The sequence below is a fragment of the Argentina anserina genome, chromosome 4, assembly GCF_933775445.1.
Source record: "Argentina anserina chromosome 4, drPotAnse1.1, whole genome shotgun sequence".
Taxonomy (NCBI): Eukaryota; Viridiplantae; Streptophyta; class Magnoliopsida; order Rosales; family Rosaceae; genus Argentina; species Argentina anserina.
The window spans coordinates 5,107,506-5,131,103 of record NC_065875.1 but is presented as its reverse complement, the minus strand read 5'-3'; the positions used below and the strand labels follow the sequence as shown (position 1 = coordinate 5,131,103).

At 37.6% G+C, this 23,598-nt stretch overlaps 4 protein-coding genes across 6 annotated transcripts; 2 read left to right on the top strand and 2 right to left on the bottom strand.

The window, feature by feature from the left end:
* Positions 1 to 1,435: 1,435 nt before the first annotated feature.
* LOC126790043 (uncharacterized) lies at positions 1,436 to 5,099 on the bottom strand. 2 transcript variants are annotated; one of them, XM_050516170.1, is made up of 6 exons: positions 3,802 to 5,099; positions 3,190 to 3,684; positions 2,912 to 3,062; positions 2,678 to 2,825; positions 2,342 to 2,584; positions 1,436 to 2,048 (listed from the first exon to the last, which is right to left on the bottom strand). In XM_050516170.1, exons 1-6 carry the CDS (start codon positions 4,847 to 4,849, stop codon positions 1,767 to 1,769), a joined length of 2,367 nt encoding a protein of 788 aa, XP_050372127.1. In that variant the 5' UTR covers positions 4,850 to 5,099; the 3' UTR covers positions 1,436 to 1,766. The 2 variants fall into 2 exon arrangements, with proteins under 2 accessions (XP_050372127.1, XP_050372126.1); XM_050516169.1 differs by having other exon boundaries at positions 1,438 to 2,048; positions 3,190 to 5,099.
* Positions 5,100 to 10,144: 5,045 nt separating this feature from the next.
* LOC126790693 (sugar transport protein 10-like) lies at positions 10,145 to 11,998 on the top strand. The gene is made up of 3 exons (XM_050517026.1): positions 10,145 to 10,741; positions 10,825 to 11,454; positions 11,537 to 11,998. Exons 1-3 carry the CDS (start codon positions 10,283 to 10,285, stop codon positions 11,996 to 11,998), a joined length of 1,551 nt encoding a protein of 516 aa, XP_050372983.1. The 5' UTR covers positions 10,145 to 10,282.
* Positions 11,999 to 12,130: 132 nt separating this feature from the next.
* On the bottom strand, positions 12,131 to 14,662 carry LOC126791508 (thioredoxin X, chloroplastic). Its single transcript, XM_050517966.1, has 2 exons — positions 14,234 to 14,662; positions 12,131 to 12,626 (listed from the first exon to the last, which is right to left on the bottom strand). Exons 1-2 carry the CDS (start codon positions 14,576 to 14,578, stop codon positions 12,420 to 12,422), a joined length of 552 nt encoding a protein of 183 aa, XP_050373923.1. The 5' UTR covers positions 14,579 to 14,662; the 3' UTR covers positions 12,131 to 12,419.
* A 4,432-nt stretch (positions 14,663 to 19,094) lies between these two features.
* LOC126791815 (uncharacterized) lies at positions 19,095 to 23,357 on the top strand. 2 transcript variants are annotated; one of them, XM_050518302.1, is made up of 4 exons: positions 19,095 to 19,234; positions 19,434 to 19,599; positions 21,260 to 21,449; positions 23,189 to 23,357. In XM_050518302.1, exons 1-4 carry the CDS (start codon positions 19,171 to 19,173, stop codon positions 23,192 to 23,194), a joined length of 426 nt encoding a protein of 141 aa, XP_050374259.1. In that variant the 5' UTR covers positions 19,095 to 19,170; the 3' UTR covers positions 23,195 to 23,357. The 2 variants fall into 2 exon arrangements, with proteins under 2 accessions (XP_050374259.1, XP_050374258.1); XM_050518301.1 differs by lacking the exon at positions 23,189 to 23,357 and having other exon boundaries at positions 21,260 to 21,660.
* The last annotated feature ends 241 nt before the right edge of the window (positions 23,358 to 23,598 follow it).

Sequence of the window (23,598 nt, the reverse complement as noted above, 5' to 3'; positions counted from 1 at the left end):
CAGTTTCAATCCAGTTTTTTCAGTTCGGTTCTCAGTTTTTCAGTTCGGAAGTGCCAACCCTAGCTGCATATCATTAGATTTGGATCTCAAGCAAACTATTCATCATAATTACCATGAATCAAGATCGTCAGTAGCTTTGCTAATGAATAAAAATGAAATAACCATAGCTTGCATGTTGTTATTTCTTTTTAATGTCACAAAACTATTCCGAGTTTAATCTTTTCGAAAATTCTACGAAGCAATTGCCAAAAGACGATGCCAGCAAAAGGCCAAAATTTGTTATACTCATACGAGAGCGAGAATGAACTCAATGAAGTTATTGGCCTCTTTAGAGGACCTGATCTTGAGAAAAGAGAACTGAAATTTCGACGTAACGCATAAGCGGCATATATAACTGATCGATATTGAACATGAACCAACTGTTAAGAAGGCGAAAAAGAAAACGTCAACAACGTTTTGGACAAACAACATGAAAGTGAAGTTGAGTAATTAACAAACATGCCAAGTTGCCAACATGATTTAAGCATAAAAAAGCAAAGAAACCAATTGGTTGCCAAACATGAAATTCCTAGATTGAAGAAAATGATGGAATATTCCCGTGTATATTTAGGCTGAAGCTGTCCTCAAATTACGTATTTGATAATCCATCTGACCAAGAAGAGCCAGCCATCGATCATCTTACTCTTTCTGTCTCGGTAACCTTTCCTATACCCTTCCCTTCCAACACTTTCGGTTGCTAGCTATCTAGTCTTCAATTCTTCATAATTTTTTTTGTTGTAGTGCTGTTACTGTACCACCATCAACATCAGATCAGACATATCTGCCTCCATCAACATCGACATCGCGCAACTCACCTGCTATCCAAGTCCCGATCCGACTAGTGGTATCAGTGATACTGCCATATCAAAATTTCGTCTTCCAGCTACTGGTATCACTGGTAGGGAGTACTGGAGTGCTGTTTCCACTTGTAGAAAAGTAGACCTGATTAAGCTGTCATTCCATGTTCCATAATGGTCTGACATCCTCTAGCGTCTTCGAGACCAGACTACCTTAAATGTCGACGGTCCTGGCAGCCATTTCTCTGCCCAAATCAAATCTGTCCCCCTGTACTAACTCCCCGCCTTGTACCAATACATAACAGATGACGTTCTCAGGCAAGCTGTTCATTGAGGACTACCTGGTGACTCCCTAGTATGTACATGCCCTTGAGAAGGACATGGACCAGTGAGCCAGGGCTCAGAACAAATGTGCCAATGTGCCATACTGTATTCGCAAGGGGAGCTTGATCAAAATGTATCAAGTCCTTGGATCCCATTCCCTCAACTTTAATTATCATCAAATATCAACGTGGTTGTGAGACATAATTGAGAATTATCATCAAATTTCCACATAAACGGCAGCCAACCAAGGATGAATATAATTAAAAGCTTCCTCCAGTTAATAAGCTAGTGCAGGTCACTTTTTTATCGATCAAGGCATCAAGCTACTGCATATAACATCCTGTGACTAAGAACCATCAAATAAATAATATATCTAGTTTACAAAAAGCATGGCCTTTTCCCTCCTCTGAGGATGTACCATCATTCAAATTCCAACATCAGGATAGAATTTACAAACTACAATTGATAGCATAACTCTATATTGCTTCATGACAGCTTCAAGCGGTAAATCGGTAATTTCAATTATTGCATTATAGAGGGAAAAAAATGGCTTACGTTCATAATTAGTAATCTAATTTTCGAAAAATAGTGTTAACCAAAGCACAGTCATAGTCGAGCATTTGGGCTAGTATAACCTAAGGGATCTCGAGTCTGCATAGAAGTAATGGCTTCTTCAGTTCCCAACTTTTTAAAGGCTGCAGCAGTTCCACTCGTTTCATGAAAACAAATGTAAGACAACGACTGCAACCAAGAAACTAAACTGAGCTTGCGTGTTACATCATCAGATTCTGCTACCTGTGAATATAACTCATTTAATATCATATTCTGGCCATCTTTTGGTAGTTGCGCGATTAGCTGTGCCAACAACTTCATCAAGTCTGGTAGTACCTGAGCAAGTTGTATTGTTCAGTAAGATTGAGAACTACAGTTGATAGATTAGAAGGCCTACGATCTTTCATTCCATCAACACTAGTTGATCTAAACATGAAATGATCAGGGTGGATTTAAATTCATCTTATTAGGCATGTCTTAATTACTAATTCTAAATTGAGTACCGGGCAAACAACCTAAGGGCTAGGGCATTGAAACCCCTTATCACATGAAGAACGAAACTGATGAGGAAATAATTTTTCTGAGGAAACCGAAGCATATGAAAATAAAAGACACAAAATTCAGCTAACCTGTATGTCAACCAGGGAGATCAGCCGTAAAAGCAAATCTAGGATTTTCTTGCAAGGCTCCGACTCCCCTTGCCAGTTCTTCCACATATCAGCCTGCTGAGCAATGTCTTTATTGCACCTATTAGCTTTTTCAACCAGACTATGGATACAATAAAATATGGCTGGGCTTCCAGCAGGAAGATGTCGAACCACAGCTGCAACTCCAGAAGCCATTCCCTCAAAAGGAGTAATCTCAGGATATTCCTGCAGTCAAAGAAAAAGTTTTACTTTCTGGACCTCTGGTAGCTTTGATTGAAGGCCATTTTAACCATTACAGTCCTTATATAAAGTATATACCATTAGTGATCTCTGTATATAGTAGAAAACAAGCTGCTCCTTTAATGACACCCTTTCATCCTCATCAGAGTCCTTGGCAGAAGATATGAATGCTGAAAACAGAGAATGTGATGCTCTGGCTACTTTTCCATTAGGATGTCCCATATATCTGATTAAATTTGTAATAAGGAATCAAATTGTACAATATGTTCAACATAAAGGTCCCCGAAAATTAAGAAATTCAGTATAGGATACAAGAACATAGTTGGAGCAACCACTTTTCCAAATACAGAGCTCGGCAGTCGTCCGATGCAAGTTGGAATAACTCTTAGGTAGAACAAAATGCGAGCAGTTTGAACCTCATCAATGGACCACATATATTCCATTTTTCGTAGGGAAGAAAAATCTGATAACCCACTTTACACATTAATCAAATGAAAATAATATAATAAAGACAAGTTTGAGAAAACCTAAAATTAAGAACTTCATTGCAAAAATGATAAACTTGAACCTATACCGGTAACAAAATTTACCTGGACCCTGTGTCAAGTCAACATAAGCTGGAACGGATTGCACAAAAGACACACAAGCAGAATCACTTTCCTGAACACTCACAACAATACCTCGAATAGTATCCATGTATTCAGGTAAACGAATGCGCCGGAAATACTCAACACAAGAAAATGAAACAAGTATCCGAACTGATATATCCATTTGAGTTTCTGGATTACCCTTTGAATTTAGCTTGTTCTTTGTGACTGCCAACGCAAAGAGTACAATCATAAGAAAAGCAGACTCAGCTATTTTCTCTATATCCCCAAGTAATTCATCGTGTTTACAACGAAGAAGCAAAGCGACCTGTCGGTGCTCCATGTATATACGTTGACAGTAATCCCATATCTCCACCATGTATTGGCTTCTCTCATCTACTGAAACATACTGATTGCAGAAAACACCAGTTATAGCCCCCGCTTCCTTAAACATCATGCTCTCAAGGTGTTCTTTGACATCATTGATCCTCAGTAAGGCTGAACTGCCATGCAATGAATCAAATACCTTCGTGTACAAACGTCTCAAAGGAAATATTTCAGTCAACAATGCAGACGCAAGGCATACAAACAAAGGGTCACGAGAAGAGACAACACCACTTCGAGCCAATGCTACTGCAACACACTTTAGCAAAAGACTATCATTGTGATCATAACTTGAACTAGTAAATTCTCTAGTTCTTGAAACCAACTCCCTTGCTACAGACTCTATCCTATCTTCTGCAGACATCCTCAGTTTCGAAATAGTATCCAGCGCAAGACCACTCACTACAGATCTATTCAAAGCCCTCAGCACTCCAGCTGCAGTCATGACAACCGCAAATGGAACATGCATCGGTTTCGAGCTCTCTAAAGCCTCCTTACACAAAACATTAATTCTCTCTACAGCACGAAAATTGCTCAAACCAGACAATACCCATTCCATCAAATGCAGAACCATCAAACCGTGAGAAACCGTACCCTGAGGCCCACATTCCTTACCCCAAATACTCAACATGAAATCCAAAACTCTAACAAAATGAACACTCTTGGAAGAAGAAGATAAAGCATACCCAATTCCAGCAAGAACTTCAGGAACTAGTCCACTAAATGATCCAAGCACCTGATACTCCTCTCCCAACAGCCTACAAAGCAGCTCTAAGCAGACAGTTTTCAAGCTTTCAGACCCCGAAGGCGCAAAAGACAATGCACCCGAAAGGAGAACACCTTCAGAAAAAAGCCTTGGACTCTTGTTTGAGTCATATTGGGTTGAAGACAAAAGATTCGCAAGAACATCCACAGCTGAATCAGTAAGAACGGAAGAGGGTCTGGCAGATTTTCTAACCCATATATATAGGAGCCTAAGAAAGAGAGTGTAGGATTCATGAGGAAGACAAAGGTTGGGAGAGGACAGAATTGAAAGCAGAAGCTTTGCCTGAGGCTCAGCAACATGAAGAGAAGTCTGGGAATTGACAAGAGTCCTTAGAGACTGAAGATGATGGGATTGAAATGATTGGTGTTGGAGGGAGTCTCGAAGCTCAGCCCAAGCTTGAATTATGGCTCTTGCTGATGAGGCTGAGTTGGTTCTGGAGCTGAAGCTATTGCCATAGCCGCTCACACTTCTCAGCCAATCTTCGAGAAAGAGAGTACTCCCTGCTTTCGCCATGAAACCAATTTCGAATTGCAACACTAAATATCGAACATGGTTTTGTACAGTTCGATCAATCAAGTTTGAGCATGGATTATTGAGAACTTAGATACCCAAAAGGTTTCTGATCAAAACAAGTGGAAATCACCGGGCCAAGTGAATCGTACCTTCGGGAAGAGTTGATTCATTCGACGCTTTGTATTTCCAAAGAGAAGCACAACTTCGACGGTTAAAAGATAAGCTCGGTTTTCAAGACTCCAAGCGGAAGTAGCCCGAAGGCGTGAGCGCGAGAAACAGTAGTAGAGATACATGGTTAATATAGTATATCAATGTATCATATACATCTTACATCTAACGGTTATCATATACATCTTACATCTAACGGTTATCATATACATCTTACATCTAACGGTTGACAATGGATATTATTTTTCTGACTCCACTCATAAAACAATTTCGACCGTCGGATGTATGATATATAACATACATTGATGTATACTAGAATTTTCTGTAGAAGGAGGTAATAATATATATTGTGAGATATGTGGCGCACTGATATATATTCATTGATTTAACATCAACTATTTCCAACTCTTTAATATATTTTTAAGAAAAAATTGACCAATTCTCATTACTCACTCCTAAGTTCGTAAAATAGGCCGGGCAAAGCCAGCCTGACCTTAAGATATAAATATCTACATACTACTCGACCTAGAGATAACAAACGGTTGTACCGGCCTATTTTAAGCGGGTCAAAATCGTGCTCGTGCCGTGATCGGACCGGCTCATTTATTTATTGTGCCGAACTCGGGTCGACCCATTTGCTTAAATATTTTTCCTAACCCAGCTCGGCCCACAGCCCAATCTCATGTCGGGCTGGGTCAAGAAGCGGACCGGCCCGGCCCGACCCATTAGCATTATATGACATAATTAAAATAAAAGATATTATGTACTTAGATTTTTTGTTTTATAACTATTTAGAATAGTAAAATAAATAAAATACTACAACATATTTCATAATCTTATTTCTAAAACGTTACGTATGTCAAAACAATGACGTTTTCTTCACTACTTTTATAATATTTGTGAAATATTATAGTTAAATTAATGAAATAATTAAAAGATTTTAATTTAAAAAGTTTAATATTCAAGTCTAATAATGATAATTGTTTAAATATTTATATAAATAATATAAAATTATGTGTTCAACGAACCGACCCAAGAATTTATTGTGCCTGAACCGGGCCGCTAACGGGCTGGGGCTTTTGGGTCAATTTGCCACCTCTAATCCGACCCATGTGTTTTTCAACCATAGGTGTAAAATGGGATGGGTTGGGTTGGGCCTATCAAAATATGTGAAGCCCGAACCCGCTATTTGGGCATAAAAGCCCACCCAAAGCCTACTCATGACTCGACCTCATGAATAATAAAATATTTTAATTTTCATTTACAACAATTTGATTGAGATAGGAGTCGAACTCATGAAGCTCTTCTTATAAGAATAAGATATTTGTTAATTAAACCAATATAATTTGCTAGTTATATCAATCACTTATAAATTAATAATAAAATTTGATAATATATCATATGGGCAGAATTTTGGGTTAACTCAAGGCTTGAAAAGTATTACCCATGCCCTACTCATTTCAAAACATGCTGAGTAAAGTCCGCCCATTAGTTTGGACTGAGCCGACCCGCGACCCAATTTTTGGGCTAATTTTGAGTATGTATGTCGGCCCTGGGCATAATTTACAGGGCTACTCACTCCAATGAAACTAGGGGAAAACAAATTAACAATGGTCACTACAAGAAATAAGGGTTGAGGTACAATTGTTAAATGTCCCCATCGATGTCTATAGAAACACATATGTCTCTATTGAGATATAGGGACACTCACCACATATATGTCATTTGTTAGTGTTTTCTATTGCTAAATGCAACATATAATATATATGTCCCCAAATAAGAGAGTGGGTCGCATAGTTTCTCAAATACAAATAGAGTACAAAATACCATACATGTACACAAAGGGGCGAAGCTTTAGCCTCAAACTCAAAATCTACTATCTGGAGATTGGAAAAATGTTACGTTTTCATCTCAAATGTTCCTTCAATAGAAAATAGATTCAAGAGCCAAAAAAGACTTGTGATTCTTGGATGTGGAACATACATCAAGATCAACTTTGGTAAAACAACATCATAGACGTTTTTTGAATCACTTAAGTGTGTCCCATAAAACTTTGGGATCTTTTGTCAAAAAATAGTGCTGCTTCAAAGTAATAAGAATTTCAACTCAAATAAATGAGTACGAAAACCTTGGAATTATCGTCCATAGACATGAGTTTAACAAACTAAAAAATTCAAATAACATTTGTGATTGCAATGCATCCACAAGAAACAAGGATTTTGTTAGTTTCGAATGAATGAAACTATTTAAGTATGTAACCGAAATTAGAAGGGTTGTGATGCATATGGTCACAAAATAATCGATGCTAAATGGTAATTCTCATGACCGCACCCAAAACAGTGGGGCACTTAAGCGACCACATGAAAATCGATTAACTTCTCTTTAAATAATAACTTGACTCCCCTAAGATCATCACATGAAAAAACGTCGATCAAAAGGGGAATCATATCCCTCATTGGTCTCACTCATGGGTCTCATCTGCGGTATAAGAACGACGGGAAAAAAACATGAAGAATGCTAATAACGATCGATAATTTATATAAATATAGATATATATATATATATATATATATATATACAAGGCTTTTCACATAAGGAGGTTCTTATCTTAGCTTAAGGTACAAATTTTCATTTTTGACAAACTTTTTGATCGATTTTTCACATCTCCACCGTCCAATATCTAGGTTCTAACGTATAGATCATCTCCACAAAATTTCAGCCGATTTCATGACCACTAAGGTATCGAACGAATCAAAACCAATGGACGTATTGAATTTGCCGAACCTGAACCTTCATATTTTGATTAGAAAATCGAATTTATGAGTACCTTAACGGTTATGGAATCGGCTGAAATATTTTGGAGATGATCTATACGTTATTACCTAGATATTTGACTGTGGAGATGTGAAAACTCGATCGAAAAGTTGGTCAAAAATGAAAATCCGTACCTTAAGCTGAGATAAGGACCTCCTTACCTGAAAAGCCCCGTATATATATATATATATATATATATATATATATATATATGTGTGTGTGTGTGTGTGTGTGTGTGTGTGTTCAAACGCAGCAATTTTAAGAAAAACATACTTGATGGTCTGCCAAATAAACCGCATATAATTGAGATCATCTCCAAATTAGTTTGCATATATATAAGTTGCTTGATGAATTCATTTTCCTTGTCAATCTTCATACTGATAGCATAAAAAGCTCTTAAGTTAATGTCAATCTCTGGCATACATGTCATCGCAGTGGTACGATAATTGATCATTTTTCATATACAAGCGCCTGAACTTAGTTAAGAAACGTGCAAATCATTAAATAAATAAAGAGGAAAAGAAAAAGGTTATACGGTAGAGGGTTGTTGGGCTTGGCAGGCCATAAGTCCGAAAATCATGGCTGGGTTGATTCTTCTCGTCGAGTCGGGTTGGACCTAAATATCCGGGTCAAAAACTGCAAAATCGGGTCGAGCAGGCATCGGGTCTAAACGACGCCAGACCTCGTCGGAAATCGACAAAGAGGGTTGCAACGATCTTGGCTGTTGGGGCGAGGCTTCGAAGACGTCGGTTTGCTTCATGGCGGCGACGGATCTGGGTTGGTGCATCGCCGGGGCTTGGCTAGACGTCGGGTCCAGCGTCGACGAAATCGGACGATCTGGGCTTCAGGATGTCGTCATCGAGGCTGGCTAGCGCTGGAAGGCTGGGAAGCCAAGAAAACGCGGGGCGGCGCCGGTCAAGCGAAACTAGGTCGTCGGAGTCTGCAGAGATGCAACGGAGGACGACGTTGGCGGCGTCGGGGAGGCTCAAAAGAGCAGTCGTCGATTGGGTTGGGGAGCGGCAGCAAAAAGAGGCGATTGCAACGCCGGGGCTGGAGCTGCAGATGTCGCCGGCGCGGAGTCGACCTACGCAGGCCAAGGAAGAAGTTGGGGTGCCCAGAGGAAATTCCTCGGTGCCCAGAGCAGTTCGATCTCTGATTTTTTCTTTTCCCACAACTATTTGTCGGGTTTTGATATATTCCTCCGGCGATGCCAAGAAGAAAATGGCTGCCGGAAGATAGGATTTTAGGGATAGATTTTATTTTTCTGATGACCTCGTCACTCGGACACTTTAAAATAAAGTGCATAATAACGTGTTATCGGATAATGAAACGAGAATAATAACAACGTAATGGAACATAACGTAACCCTTGAATGATTGATAATGAAGTTTATATATAGACATTACATACGGAGTATCCCGAAGAATCAGGAATTCATATCTATTACATTAAGACATAATCTATTTTAATAAGGAAACCTAAATAGGCTAAGACACACACAATGGTAGAATAATAATTCTACCGGATTAAAAGCTACATTGTTTTACACTTGAGTTTGAGACAGTTGATGTCAAATTGATGAATAATACTGATTTAGTATTCCACAATGTAGCCCATGTGCTATAAATAGCCATATGGGTTGGAGATGACCTAAGAAATGATCTAAAGATATTAAAAACATGTTTGCAGTTGCAGAGTTGAATGAAGAATTAACAGGACATGATCACATTTCAAACAAGTCCTCAAAACATGTTTGTAGCATAGGATTCGTGAAGTTGGCTCGTTCAAAGTGTAAAAATTGTCCTCAGACCTGCTTTCTTTTGAACTTTTGTGCTTTTGTGCGGTTCCAAATCATAAAAGGGAAAACCATAGGACAATTTGATAGGATGTGTCATCGACAATGGAGTTAATTTAAGAGAAAATGTTTTTGTTAATGAAATAGAAGCTTATTGAACGTACATCATAAAGATGCATAAAATAGTTGTTGACATTATCTTCACACCTCAAATTGAAGGAGAAGAGTATTCTGTCTAGCTAATGTTGTTATTATAATAGGTTTAGGGTTTAGGTAATGTCTAGTAAAATTGTTGTCTAAGTGTGTCAAAACGTTTGACTATACCCACCTCACATTTGCTAAATTTGGAATCAACTTCTTGATAATCTCTCCCAAACAAAATTTTGTTCTGCTTGGATAATATCCTAAATTCCTAATCAACAAGTTCAGCATTTCGGACCTATATATGGCAAAAAACGGGTAGGCAAAGGGCTTCACAATACCTAATTGATTTGGTACTTTGAAGTTGTTGGAACAGAGTCATGCATGATTGTTACATTTTGGTGCTTTTATAACTTGAACACATTTTGATTTGAGAGGCAAGAATCAAAGAACCTGAACATTTCTATCTGTATCTCGATATCTTTCTCTCAGAATTCTTGAGAATTTAAAGGAAGATGGCCGGAGGTGGTATGGCTGTCCAGGGCGGAAGCAGAAATTATGAAGGAGGTGTCACGGTCTTTGTAATACTCGCATGCGTGGCTGCCGCCACAGGTGGCCTCCTCTTTGGATATGATATTGGAATCTCAGGAGGTGTGACATCAATGGAGTCATTCTTGAGCAAGTTCTTCCCATCTGTGTACCACAAGATGAAGAATAAGGCTGCTGATCAAAACCAGTACTGTAAATTTGATAGCCAACTCCTCACATTGTTCACCTCTTCTCTTTACATTGCTGCTCTGGTGGCTTCCTTCTTTGCTTCAACTGTAACTAGGAGATTTGGTCGAAAAGTGTCCATGCTAGTGGCAGGCGTTGTGTTCTTCATTGGCTCTATCCTAAATGGTATTGCCAGTAACATTGTAATTCTGATCATAAGTCGTCTCTTGCTTGGTGTTGGTGTTGGGTTTGCTAATCAGGTAAGAATATTCTTCATCGACAGATTGATCATATGATAGTGCATGTCAAGCTATTTCCTAACAGTTTAAGCATTTGCTTGCAGTCTGTTCCTGTTTATCTTGCGGAAATGGCTCCAACAAAGATTAGAGGAGCACTCAACATGGGTTTTCAAATGGCCATCACCATTGGCATTCTAGTCGCGGGGCTTGTTAACTTTGGCACTGCCAAGATTAAGGGTGGATATGGTTGGAGGATCTCTTTAGCTGTTGCAGCAATCCCTTCCTTGATCATGACTGTTTCTGCAATGTTTCTGCCCGACACACCGAATTCAATGGTAGAGAGAGGACACCCTGAGATGGCTAGGAAAATGTTACAAAAAATTCGCGGCACCGACAAAGTCAGTGAAGAGTTCCAAGACCTTGTTGATGCTACTGAGGTTGCAAACAAGGTGGAGAACCAATGGGGAAACATCATGCAACCAAGATACAGGCCTCAACTTATCATTTGTGTTCTCGTTCCATTCTTCCAGCAGCTCACTGGAATCAATGTGATTATGTTTTACGCGCCTGTTCTCTTCAAGACTCTAGGCTTTGGAGATGAAGCTGCTCTCATGTCTGCGGTCATCACTGGTAGTGTTAACGTTCTTAGTACCGTAGTGTCCATGATCGTTGTTGACAAGTTTGGAAGGAAAGCATTATTCCTAGAAGGGGGGCTGCAAATGATCATCTGCCAGGTATATTCTTGTTCATCTTGGCCCTATATCCCATTAATATAACTGAGATTTCATAATTTTGACATCTCTTCCACGACTGTAGATTGCTGTAGGAGTCTTGATTGCCATGCAGTTTGGTGTTAGCGGACAAGGAACATTTACAAAGGGCGAAACTAATTGGGTCTTAATCTTCATCTGTGGATATGTTGCAGCATTTGCTTGGTCTTGGGGTCCTTTAGGGTGGTTGGTTCCTAGTGAAATCTGTCCTCTGGAAATCCGATCAGCTGGACAAGCCATCAATGTCTCAGTTAACATGTTCTTTACCTTTGTCATAGGCCAGGGTTTCCTCACCATGCTTTGCCACATGAAGTTTGGTCTCTTCTTCTTCTTTGCTGGTTGGGTGACCATTATGACCATCTTCATCGCCTTCTTCCTACCAGAGACAAAGAATGTCCCCATTGAAGAGATGAATAGAGTGTGGAAAGCACACTGGTTTTGGGGCAAGTACATCCCAGATGAGGCTGTCATTGGGGGTTATAATACACATGATAAAGCTGTAGTTTGATAAACTAGCGTAGATTACAAAAACGTTGTATGTTTTACATGACTCCAACATACTGGGATATGGTTTAAAAAAGAATACTTTTCCAAACTTCATGTACATCGAAACTTCTTGCTAATGTATAATTTCTGAAGCTGATATCAAACAAGATAATGTTCTGTAAGAAGCCTAGTGAGACTTGGGAATAATCATCGCTATCTAGTTGGACAAATGAAACGTAACAGAGATAAAGAGAAGAAGGTTGGTTTTTAGAAAAGTAAAATAGAAAATAAGTGCCAGATCTATACTCATGATAATTTTTGGAGATTTACAGCTCGAATTATACAAGAGAAAGTAGAAGAGGGGAAAAGCAAAAGGATAATTACCACATTACAGTTACTGAAGCAATGGTATAGGCAAGTATGCTAATCCAACTGGAGCTGGACTATGCGACTGATACAGATTCCAATAAAGCATCCACATACTCTTTAAGCTTAACTTTTGTAATTGCACCCTCTCTTCTACTTTCTGGAACTTCTTGCCCATTCTTGAAAAGAATCAAAGCAGGCAAACCATAAACTTTGTATTCTTCAATTAATCGTGGGTTTGCATCATGATCGATCTTAACAACCGTTAATCTGTCCTTATATTCCTGAGGATTAACATATAACTAATTCAGATATTTGAATTTAATTCAGATCAACAGCCTGTATGCAGTGCAGGCAATAAGCAGGAATTACGATAAAGAAGACGAATAGAATCTGATTTATGGGCTGAATCATACGTCTTGAGTTAAATGATCTTGTTTCTCTGTTGGTCTTTACAGACTGAGAGACAATGGTGATATGAAATGCTCTGAGACTTGCAGTCATTAGATTTTTGCAATCTTAAACAGCACGAATCACATTTGCTAACCAAATCAGCTGAGGCCGGAGGACGTGATCTAACAATTTCTGTGATATAAGCCAACTAGACTACAGCAGTCGGGGAACTAGTTCGCTAGTCAGGACAGTAAGTTTCATTTTTGTACTTGTAAGTGTCAGTGGTGCAATAATCACTCAAATATCATTATGTTAAAGACATAGGCGACCACAGTCTTCCTGATTTCTGAATTTTTCGAAAAAAATGTGAACACAAGTATATGGATGAAAGGATAAAGACTGACATGGTGTATCAGCCATATACCAATAGGCTATAATTAAACAGAATGAAAGATGTGATGACAATACCTCTATTCTCACTAAACAGAGAAAGCAGTTCTACACCTGGGACTATTTTATATGAGGCAAGACATAGTACTAAGTTACAAATCCTAATTTGTAGCTTCGTGGATATTGCCTCTCGGACGCCCAAACAATGCAAACAAACAGTCAAAATAAGCACAGAATTAAGTATATAATTGAATGAGAAAACTGTATTATTAATCTATGCTTAAGCATGGTCAATTGTAAACACATTTCCTATAGTCTCAAAATTTGCCCAACTAATGGTCCAATTCCCTAACAACATTGCGCAATGGCCTCCAGAATTCCGAAAACTAATCCATTTTCACTAACTAATCTACCACAGTCTATCTCTGCATAGAACTAGTCAATCATCATAGGCTTCCTGATTTCTGGATTAGTCTTTATCATTTGAAAAAATGTGAACACTTAATATGGGTGGAAGAATAAAGACTGACATGGTGTATTCCGTGTATTAATAGGCTGTAAAACGCAGAATGAAAATGTAATGACAGTACCTCTATTCTCACTAAACAGAGAAAACAGTTCTAAACCTGAGACTATTTTATATGAGGCAAGACATAAGATTAAGTTAGAATGTCAATGTCCTAGCTTGTAGATATGAGGATATTGTTTCTCGGCCACCCAAACGACGCAAGCAAACAATCGAAATAAGGACCTGACACTTACCTATCTTAATATCTAATGAGAAAAACTCTATTCTTTATTTATTCTTAGTCTTGATCAAATGTAAACACATTTCCTAATTCCTGTGGTGTCAAACTTTTATCAATGATCGAATTCCCTAACAAGGTTGCGCAATGGCCTCCAAGATTCAGAAAACTGTCCCCTTTTTTCTAACTAATCTACCCATCTGCAACTGTATAGAGTTAGTCTACTTATGCATAGAAGTGATAGAACTAGTCAAATCACCATCAAGACATTATATATTGCAGATTATTGCTTTGAAAACGAAAGAAAAAAAAAACAATATTCCAATGGTCGTTAAAATATACAAAGAGAGATGGAGTTGAACCTGAGCAAGCCATTCCATAGCCGGAGAAATTAAGCGGCAAGGACCGCACCAACTGGCAACAAACTCGACAAGAACCGGGCGATCGGAGTTAAGAACAGAATCCTGAAACTGGGTCTCGTTGATTTCCTGAATAGCAGCAATCGAAAACTTGGGAGCTGTACAAGAAGAGTTGCGATGTCGTCGACCACCCACTAGTTTCTTTTGGGTGTAGAAGAAGCTGGAGAAGAGCTTCTTTGACGAGAAACTGAGTGAAGCGGTCGGTGCATAAGAGTTGGAAGTAACTGAACGGACTGGAGGGAAAGGTGGTATGGAGAGTAATGCTGAATTGGAGACAACGGTGTCCATTTTTGATGGGTTTCTAGTTTTGTGAGAAACAGAGGAGAAGGGGGGGGGAACGTTTTTGATTATATGAAGTTATGAACTCGGTTTCTTCTCGTTATAAAGGTGAAAGCAGAAGCATTGGTGATTTGGTGAGTCGGCGTGGTGGAAGCTTATTGGCCACAGAACATCAAATGAGGGCATCTTGGCATCTCATCTTATGTTATGTACTTTTATGTTCCATTGTGGATTTTGTAGATTTTAGCATTGTGGTGGATTAGAGATAGTACAAAAAAGGCGGGATAACAGTTGAATACACTGCCTCCGACCTGAGAGCTCCGCAAAAGTCAGATTCCTCTAGGGTTTTAGGAAAAACTTCGGTTCCGTATTGAAGTTGCCGGCCGATGGGAGATTGTGGCAAGTCCAATAAGGGTTTCGCTTGGGGGTGTTGGGGGTGGATCTTTAGAGGTTGGCGGCTCTGGTGCGGTTGGGTTGTCGCTTTTAGGCTTCTTGTTGCAGAAATCGTCTTTGGCGGCGAGGTTATGGCGTCGTCTTCGCAGTTGATGGTCGGAGTCTGCCAGCGAGTGGAGCTGGGATTTTGTGGAGGTAGGGAATGAGGAAGTGGCGGCATCGACAGGTTCACAGGTTTTCTCCATGAAACGTAGTCGGATCTTGTCACTCCGGTTATTGGTTTAACACATGATTGGTGGTAAGCTACATCTCTGCCGCAGAACCAAGCAGAGACGTTTGGGCAGTGGCCGGCATCAATGTTGAGGCGACGTTTCTGCGATTGGAGGACGACGGCGTGGTCGAATCTAGGGCGGTTAGGCTCTTCTGGTCTTGGAGGGGGACCTGGGTGTGGGTCATTTTAGGTGGGTCTGGTGTTGTGCCAGGCATGTATTGATCTTCTGTCTAGATTTTTGCTAGTTTTTTTCGTCCCTCCTTTCCTTTGTGCAAGGGTTTTGGGTGTCAGTTGGTAGAATGTTGATTATGTCGTTGAGTGCACATGTTTATGGTACATATCATTTTTATGGATTATTTTAAAGTCGGTTCTTTCTGGGTGTCAATATAATGAGGAGCAAAGTTCAAAATATCTCCGATATGAGGATATGTCTCTCTTTAAAAAAAAAACGATATATCTTAGGGGTAAATATTTTTTTTTTCTTCCCGTATCTGCGATATTTATCCGATAATATAAAATATATCCGATATTTCTCTGATATTTACGATATATCTAATATATCTTCGATATTTTGGAGAAATATATGAAAAAATTATAAAATCTCAACTTGAGGATATCTCGTACTCTCAGAGTTGAGTTTTTAATTAATTAATCATCTTGAGCCTCGAGAGATATAAAAAAAATACTAGAAGAATAGTCCCTTAATCGGCTAATTTTTAATTTTTCGTAAAAAAAATCTAAATAAGGAGTGAATGTTCAAGTCTTAAGTCTTAAGAGTCAAACTATATCAATGAATATTGCTCTCCTTGACATCGATGATGAAAATGACAACCTCCTCCACACGTCGTAGAAAAGGCAACTGATTTTGGAATTGATGTAAACAGTGTATTATATGATTAAGTTGGAAACCCGGAAAATGATTCTGATAATGCTAGTGTGTGGGGCAGCGTAGCAACTTCAGATAGCTCAGATGATGATGGTGGTGGTGGTGGTGGTGGTGGTAATGGTGATGATAGTGGTGGAAGTCAACAAGGTTGTGGAGATACAATGTTTGAATATGAACAATCTTATGTAGGTGGGGGATTTGAGCAATTTACTTGTGAAAGTAATTTTGATCATGCTACATAAGATGAAGATCATGGATCTACAGCAGATGGTCATGGTGGAATAGGTGCAGGAGGATGACAATAGGAGCTATTGATGATCAAAGTATTCCATCTGATCTTAGTTTAGTTGTCTTAAGTTTTGATTCTATATTGATAGAGCACAAAGCATAGTGGGACGTCAAACAAATCACATGAAGTCAAACTATTAATTTAGTTATCATATTTACGATTATGATCAGTTTGGAGAAGTATATGATCAATTATCAAATTGGATTTATCCTTACTATCCCATTTTGGAGAAACTATCGGTAGCTCAAAAGAGATATATGTCTATCATGTTAACTATTATAATTTGTAATATATGGCTCGTATGTCTTGGGCATAGTATTGTAGTTTTGTTCACCAACGTGAGTCTTTTCAAGCACCTACAAAAAATTTATGGTACTAAATAAAGTTAATAATTGTATATGTTTGTATGTAATTTAATAATAAATAAATAAATAATTTCGGAATATGAACGATATATTTTTCTAATATATCTACTGATACCGATATTTTGAAATTTGATGAGGAGGTTGTCTCTGCAAATATGTTGGAGGTTTTAGTATGTGTTGTTATTGGAGCAGTTCTCTTCTTGAGATTGACGGTGAGTAGGTTATCTACTACTTCTATAATCGGTTTTGATTGATTCGGGTTTTAGGGTTATCACTGTGGGTAAACTATTGTGTTTGATTTCAAAGGCTCTCTTATTGAAAATCTTGGGTTGTTGTAAGTTGTAACAATCCGTAGCTTTTTAATTTATCGTTACAACTAGATCGGGAGGTTTGTGAAGAAAATACTAGAACCATAATATATTATCTAAAACTGTCATTCTGTAAAACAGATTTTCACCCAAAAAGAAATGAAAGACAGAGATCAGATAAACAAATTTAGATGTCACAAGCCATCAATACAAATCAATCTTATTCTTCCCTTTTATTAAGTAACTTATGTATTTGATCCCACCAATGGAAATTTTCAAACACAAAGGGATTACATAGAAAATACTTGAATACTTATAAAATGATATGTGTTGGTCACCATTGCCAGTTAGCAACTGAATTAAGAAATAGCCAATCAGCAGACACAATGGCACTTGTGTTGATCACTGCATTTACCAGCATCGCATAAAGCATTGATGCAATATGTCCAACATTTACCATCTGGTAATTGCTCTGAGCCAAACCTATCGTCTACACCAGGAGTACAATTTCCGAGTTCAGGATGGTCTTTGCAGCATTGAGATCCGGCTGTCGTTGCCTGGAAATCTGAATCACAATGTATTATTCATCGTGTTAGTATATATATGCCCATAAAATCTCACATAAAGCTTTGGTTTATTTGGTGAAGTTTGGAAAATCTGTCATATACTCATATATCAACTAATGAATTTGATGAGTTTAACCAAAGATTGGTTGAAGACCAAAACAAATTTACACTCAGACAAAAACTATATACGAAGGAAAGTAAAAAACCCATGTAATCTCTATAAGAATGAAATCTCAAGAAACGAACCAAAGCACAACATGAGAAGCACCAAAAGAACCATTGAAACAGCTCCTAGTTTTGCCATCTGTATGACTGTATTGCTCAAGCAAAATAGAACTTTTTCTTTGATAAAAAAAAATGAGTTCGATGTATGGAGAAGCTGCAAAATGTGTGTATTTATACTACATCATAAGGAAGGGTTGCTACAAAAACGAAGAGGAAACGTAATTCGAAACATGAATGCTTTTGAAAATATGCCATATAAAGACAACATTAAATTTTGAATAAACACATTAGGACCAATACATAATTGTAAATATGGAATGAGAATGATTGTATGAAAGGAACCAGATTGTGTTTACCATTTCATATAACAATTGAATCATTTGAATGCACACCAGCATGTTTAGTAACGTACCAAATCTTCAATTTCAATCAAACAATATTACTCTTACATTCAACCCAGAATATATTTTTTTCAATTTGAATTTGAATATGTATACAGATACATATGAATTGTCAGCTGAGCAAGATTTCAGCCTGATAAAGTATATCATATAATTGTAGGGTGCGGCTAAATGCACCTGATATTAAATTTCTTAAAATCAAGTTAATCAAGACCCGGATTATTCTATCACCACATGCATGTATGATGTATTGTAAGTTTAGTAGCTCTTACAAATTCTACCTCGCGCTGTAATTTAAGAGCATAGGCAAATTAGAAATTAGTGGTAGTATCCATAGCAATACATACATTGACAATTGACCTATCTATACACTTTTTAGAACGTAGTAGTAGTAGTAGTAAAGCTCTCATTTGGTACTACGCCAATACTCCATAGCTCGGGGTACATAAAATGGCTAGTTTTTTTTAAAAAGAATCGGTGCGCTGTCTTTAAGTCTTGATTAATAAAATAATAAAATATACGAGAGAGACATATAACATTAACTCGTAATTATAAAAAAGTAACATATTCTATAATGCACCCGTTCACAAAAAGTGTTTTATTGGCTACTCTGTTTGGTTTGATAAATCGGTGACTTGACGGAAAGACAACCGTAGTGATAGGTCAAAGGAGTACTGCCTCCCCAACCATTAATTTTGCCCTGCCCGCTGTCTGGATACTGTGAACCCGGACCCGAACTTGAAACCGGACCCGTATCCGACATAAAGTAAAAATCACAAGTGCATAACGGGGTTTAAACCGATCAACTCAAACTCGGATTGAAATCTTCTTCTTTGTTCTCCACTGAAAACCCTTGAAACTTGAAGAGCAGGTCAGAGCTTAAACCCTAAGATTAAAATGGATGGGCACGATGATGAAATGAAAGACAGTATGCCCTCTCCAACCAATTCTCAGAAAACTGGTAACTTGTCCGCCCTTCTTTCTTCTTTCTTCATAAAATGCTCAAGGGATTTTTCCTTTTCCTATCTTGATTCTTGAGTGTTTTATTGCTTCGTTCAATTGGGTGAGTTTTGTTCCGATTGATTTACATGTTGTGTATAGTAAAGACTCCAGTTTCAGGGTTTTGAGTATTCATTTCAACATGGTGTTGTGCATTTCAGTTTCTGATGATGAAGTAATAGACTACTCCATCAAGCCAGAGTTCTATGATTCAGATCTTGATGTGAAAGATGAGTTGTGGGTTCAAAAGAAAAGAAAGGGAAGTGTTTCTGATACCGTCCTGAGTTGTCCGTCTTGCTTCACCACACTGTGTCTGGAATGTCAGAGGTAATGTGACTCTGGTTATCAGTTCTTGGTACACGCTTTTTCGCAAGTAGAATGTCATCAAGATTAGTGCTGGCATCCTTTACCATTCATGCAAAGTTGCAATCGATCTTTATGGAGTGCTTATCATTTTCCTGCTTTTGTAGTTATTAGGAATTTTGTATACTCGACCTCTTTTTGCCTTTATACATTTTGGAGAATAACCTTTATACACTAATAGTCGTGGTCTTTTGTTAGTGTTTCCTGGCTTTAAGTTTGCTCGTTGTACACATTAGTAGGATCCTAGGTAAGTAGGTAAGTTTCTGTTAGGTTGGTGCTCAACAGAAAGGAATGTGAGTAGCTGAATAGGAGTCCAAAAGTTACCGGGTACTTTTAGAGTAGTTTGGATTGTCAATGGAGATAGAAAATGGGAAGGACGGATCGAATCAAACTCTCTATTGTTGAGTAAACGAGCTGTATAAAACATTTGTTGGGAGGGTGCTGCAGGACCAATCGCATAAAAACTTTTCTCCAGTTCTTAGTTGTCTAAAACTTCCAATAGAATTGTATATTCTATTCAAGTATTTGTGTGGCCGTTCAATATCTTGTTTTGAATTCATTTCTAATGGATCCCGTTGTATGTAATGAGAGAAGGGAAACCGAGCAAACAGCCCTAAAATGAAAACCAGACTAGTGAATTGCTTTTCGACTGGATTCAACTTTCGATAGCTAGATCATAAGACTGGATTCAACTTTCATAGCTAGATCATAGGACCACTGACCAATGACACTGAATACTAATTAGAAACTGTTCTCATTCCAACATTGTGTGTATCTTGTCAACATCTTTTAACCTGCTAACAAAGGTTAGTATAGTGGGCTCTGAATTAACTTCAGAGACGGTAAGTGGATTTCATAACATGTAGTTGCAGAATAGTGAATGGAACTTCTATAGGGGCTAAGTTCCTCCTCGACTCCTTTACCAGTGATGGTAACTCAGCTATACCACAAACTGATGTTGATTACAATATCATTAGCGCCTACCTGTCAATAGAGGCTGGAAGTTCCAACTGTTATGCAGAATGGTAACATTAATTGCAGTTTTACACTACTCTAATGATGATTGGGGTCTACAAGATATAATTGTTTCTAATTGTAGTTTTACACTACTCTGATATGAATATAAAACAAGGAAAAGGTAAAATTTTAGGTGTGAGTAGGTTTTTATCACATCAGGCTTGTCCTGAATTTCTGATGCGTGGTATTCCCATGGAGGGTCATGCACTCGTGTTTCCAGTATTTACCAATGCTGCTGAAAGGGTGGACTTGTCTTGTCATCAGAGGGAGAGAAGGAAGTTGAGTTTCACAGAACTTGGAGTGAAACAAGCAAGAGTGAGAGTGATATATGATTATGATACCAATTGTTGTGAATTATGTTTTTGTGGTAGTGATAAAGTTGGTTTATAGTATGAAGAGTGTGTACGCTCCTACTACAAACATGACAGGAAACTGTAGAATGAGAAAGCCGGAATTTATGAATTCATCTCCAAATTTATGCATGTCATGTTATGAATGTTGTTGCAGAATCAATTTTTTTCAATGGTGTCTAAAATCTTCTGTCATCAATGAGATGTGCTCCTGTATTTATCCATTTATTGTAGCTTACTTTGATTTATTCTTATAGGCATGAAAAATATGTGACACAGTACAGAGCTGTTTTTGTTGTTAACTGCAAAATTGGAAGTGATCAGGTAATCCACCAAAAAGGCGCAAAACCAAGGAGTGGCAAAAGTGGTAGACAATCTGAGACTGAAACAATCCCTGCTAGAAATCAAACATTCAAGCAAGTTTGCTGCTTAGTGTACTCGACAGAGGTAGGCGTCATTGATGAATACGAAGTTTACCATTTCTTCAATGTTCTTCCCAGCGAGTCCTCCTCATCTTCGTTTCATTAGTCGTTATGAGGAATTGAGGATACATTTATCTTGTAGTTGCAAACCTATGTTTTTCTCGTCAGTCAATATTAGTGTTAGCATCGTTTGATAGCAGCATTGAAATGATTTCAGGCTTCTACTTAATCGCAAGGTATGGTTTCACCTTTTCCACTAGTGGGAATATCTTAATGTGCAAAGTCCATTAGTAAGTTTAATTTTTTTTTTTAATTCATGTTAGAGAATAGAGCCCTTGTATGGTTTCAGTCCTCTCATATTAACTTGGGTTGTGAAGAATGTGCATTCCATCGAAACTAAGGTTTAGGAATGTAAATACAATTGGATATCAGTTTCATTGACCGGAGAAACACTATTTTCTTACCATCTGCCGCTTAATTCTCCCAAATCGCACTGTAATTAATCTTCCTTGTTTGTCATTTTCACTTACTTGGCTCTGAAGTAGGCTACAAGTATAAACTAAAACTAACCCTCTTCTAAATAAGTTTCATTTAAACTTCCAAACTATCCTCATTATCTATTCTTGGTTCACCTCACCATTTTAAAGCAGCTTTAATTACAAAAAACACTACAGACATTCAAGCAATGAGCACAAACTTGAATAATTTTTGGAACGAGAGGTTTGATTGTTTGAATTTCATTGTTGAACAGAGTTACTTAGTTCGGTTTAATGGTTTATCTTTTACGGTTTTACCATTACTATATTCAATACGTATGCACCTGATTCCTCTATTATGTTAGCGTAGTATACAAGTAGGTAAAAATTTGTCAATGAGTAACGAGCTATTACAAAAACGAACAGTATATCACTATATCTTCTCGACCAAAATAAAAAAGATATGCTATGTAACGACATTCGAACCAAATCTAGCATGTATATTAATGGTATAATAATTGTCATTTAATCACACGACACCGTTAAAAACTTAAAACCTAGCTATGGTAAAAGCGGAAATAACCCCACAATAAATAAGCACTAAAATGGAATGAATTTTGATTTGAAATTTCCGATATTAGATTCGTAGATTTAAAGTCATAGTTAAGATTTGAACTATTCCCACAATCTTTACATATATGGCAAATTTTAAGATTGCTACCATTAAACATAATCTTTAATTCCATATTCATGAATTTTATTAATAACCTTCCGTTTTTGTTACCTTATACTTATTATATGTGCTTCACATTTTACAGTATAAATAGGCATGTAGATCGAAGGTTTTTCACACACAAAAATTCTTATAACATATTTCATAACTTATTTCTTGAGCATAGACATGGCTAATTCACGAGCAGTATCAGTGCTGTTCTTTGTGCTCCTCATCTTGTGCACCGGTTGGTTAGCATAGAACTTATTATTTTCACACATGTAGCTTTTCTCAAGTTGGGTTTTTATTTTGTTTCTTAAGTTTTACACAGATATCGAGCCTCAAAGCTTTTAACATAGTTATTGCAAAACTTTGCGCTAGCTTGATGTTTATGAGTGTACAATGTTCATCAAAATAGTTTTATTTATCTTTTCAATTTAAAGAAAAAAAAAAGACTAAATAAATTCTTTATGTACGAAAATATGTGAGTGAATTTTTGTACATGGCTACACTGCTTTTTAATTTTTTTCAGTTCTTTGGTTAAATATTAATACTGGTCATTGTTTTGTGATCTAGATTTGAAGGTGTCAACGGCTGATTCAAAATGTTGCAGGAATTTCCCTGATCTCGGACATTGTGAGCCGGGTTCTGATGATAAGCCAGGCGGTAAATGTTACAAGTTTTGTGTTAATGATGGTTTCTGTAAGGGGTCTCTTTGCAAGCTAATGGGCAATCATCACGAGTGTCATTGTATGTGTTGATCGGCATCTTGGCAGAGTCATATATTTTACCCATTTATTTTTTTGGGTTAAATTTTTATCTATTGTAACCAGATATCTATTTGCAATCCTACTTCGATTATCAATAATAAGTCAGTAAATGACAATAAATTTTCTTTTATGATTCAAACATCTGCCTCCTACTCGTCTATATTTCAATGGGATTGAATATATCAGTTACTCTACAAGTCTTCCATCAAAATTAGA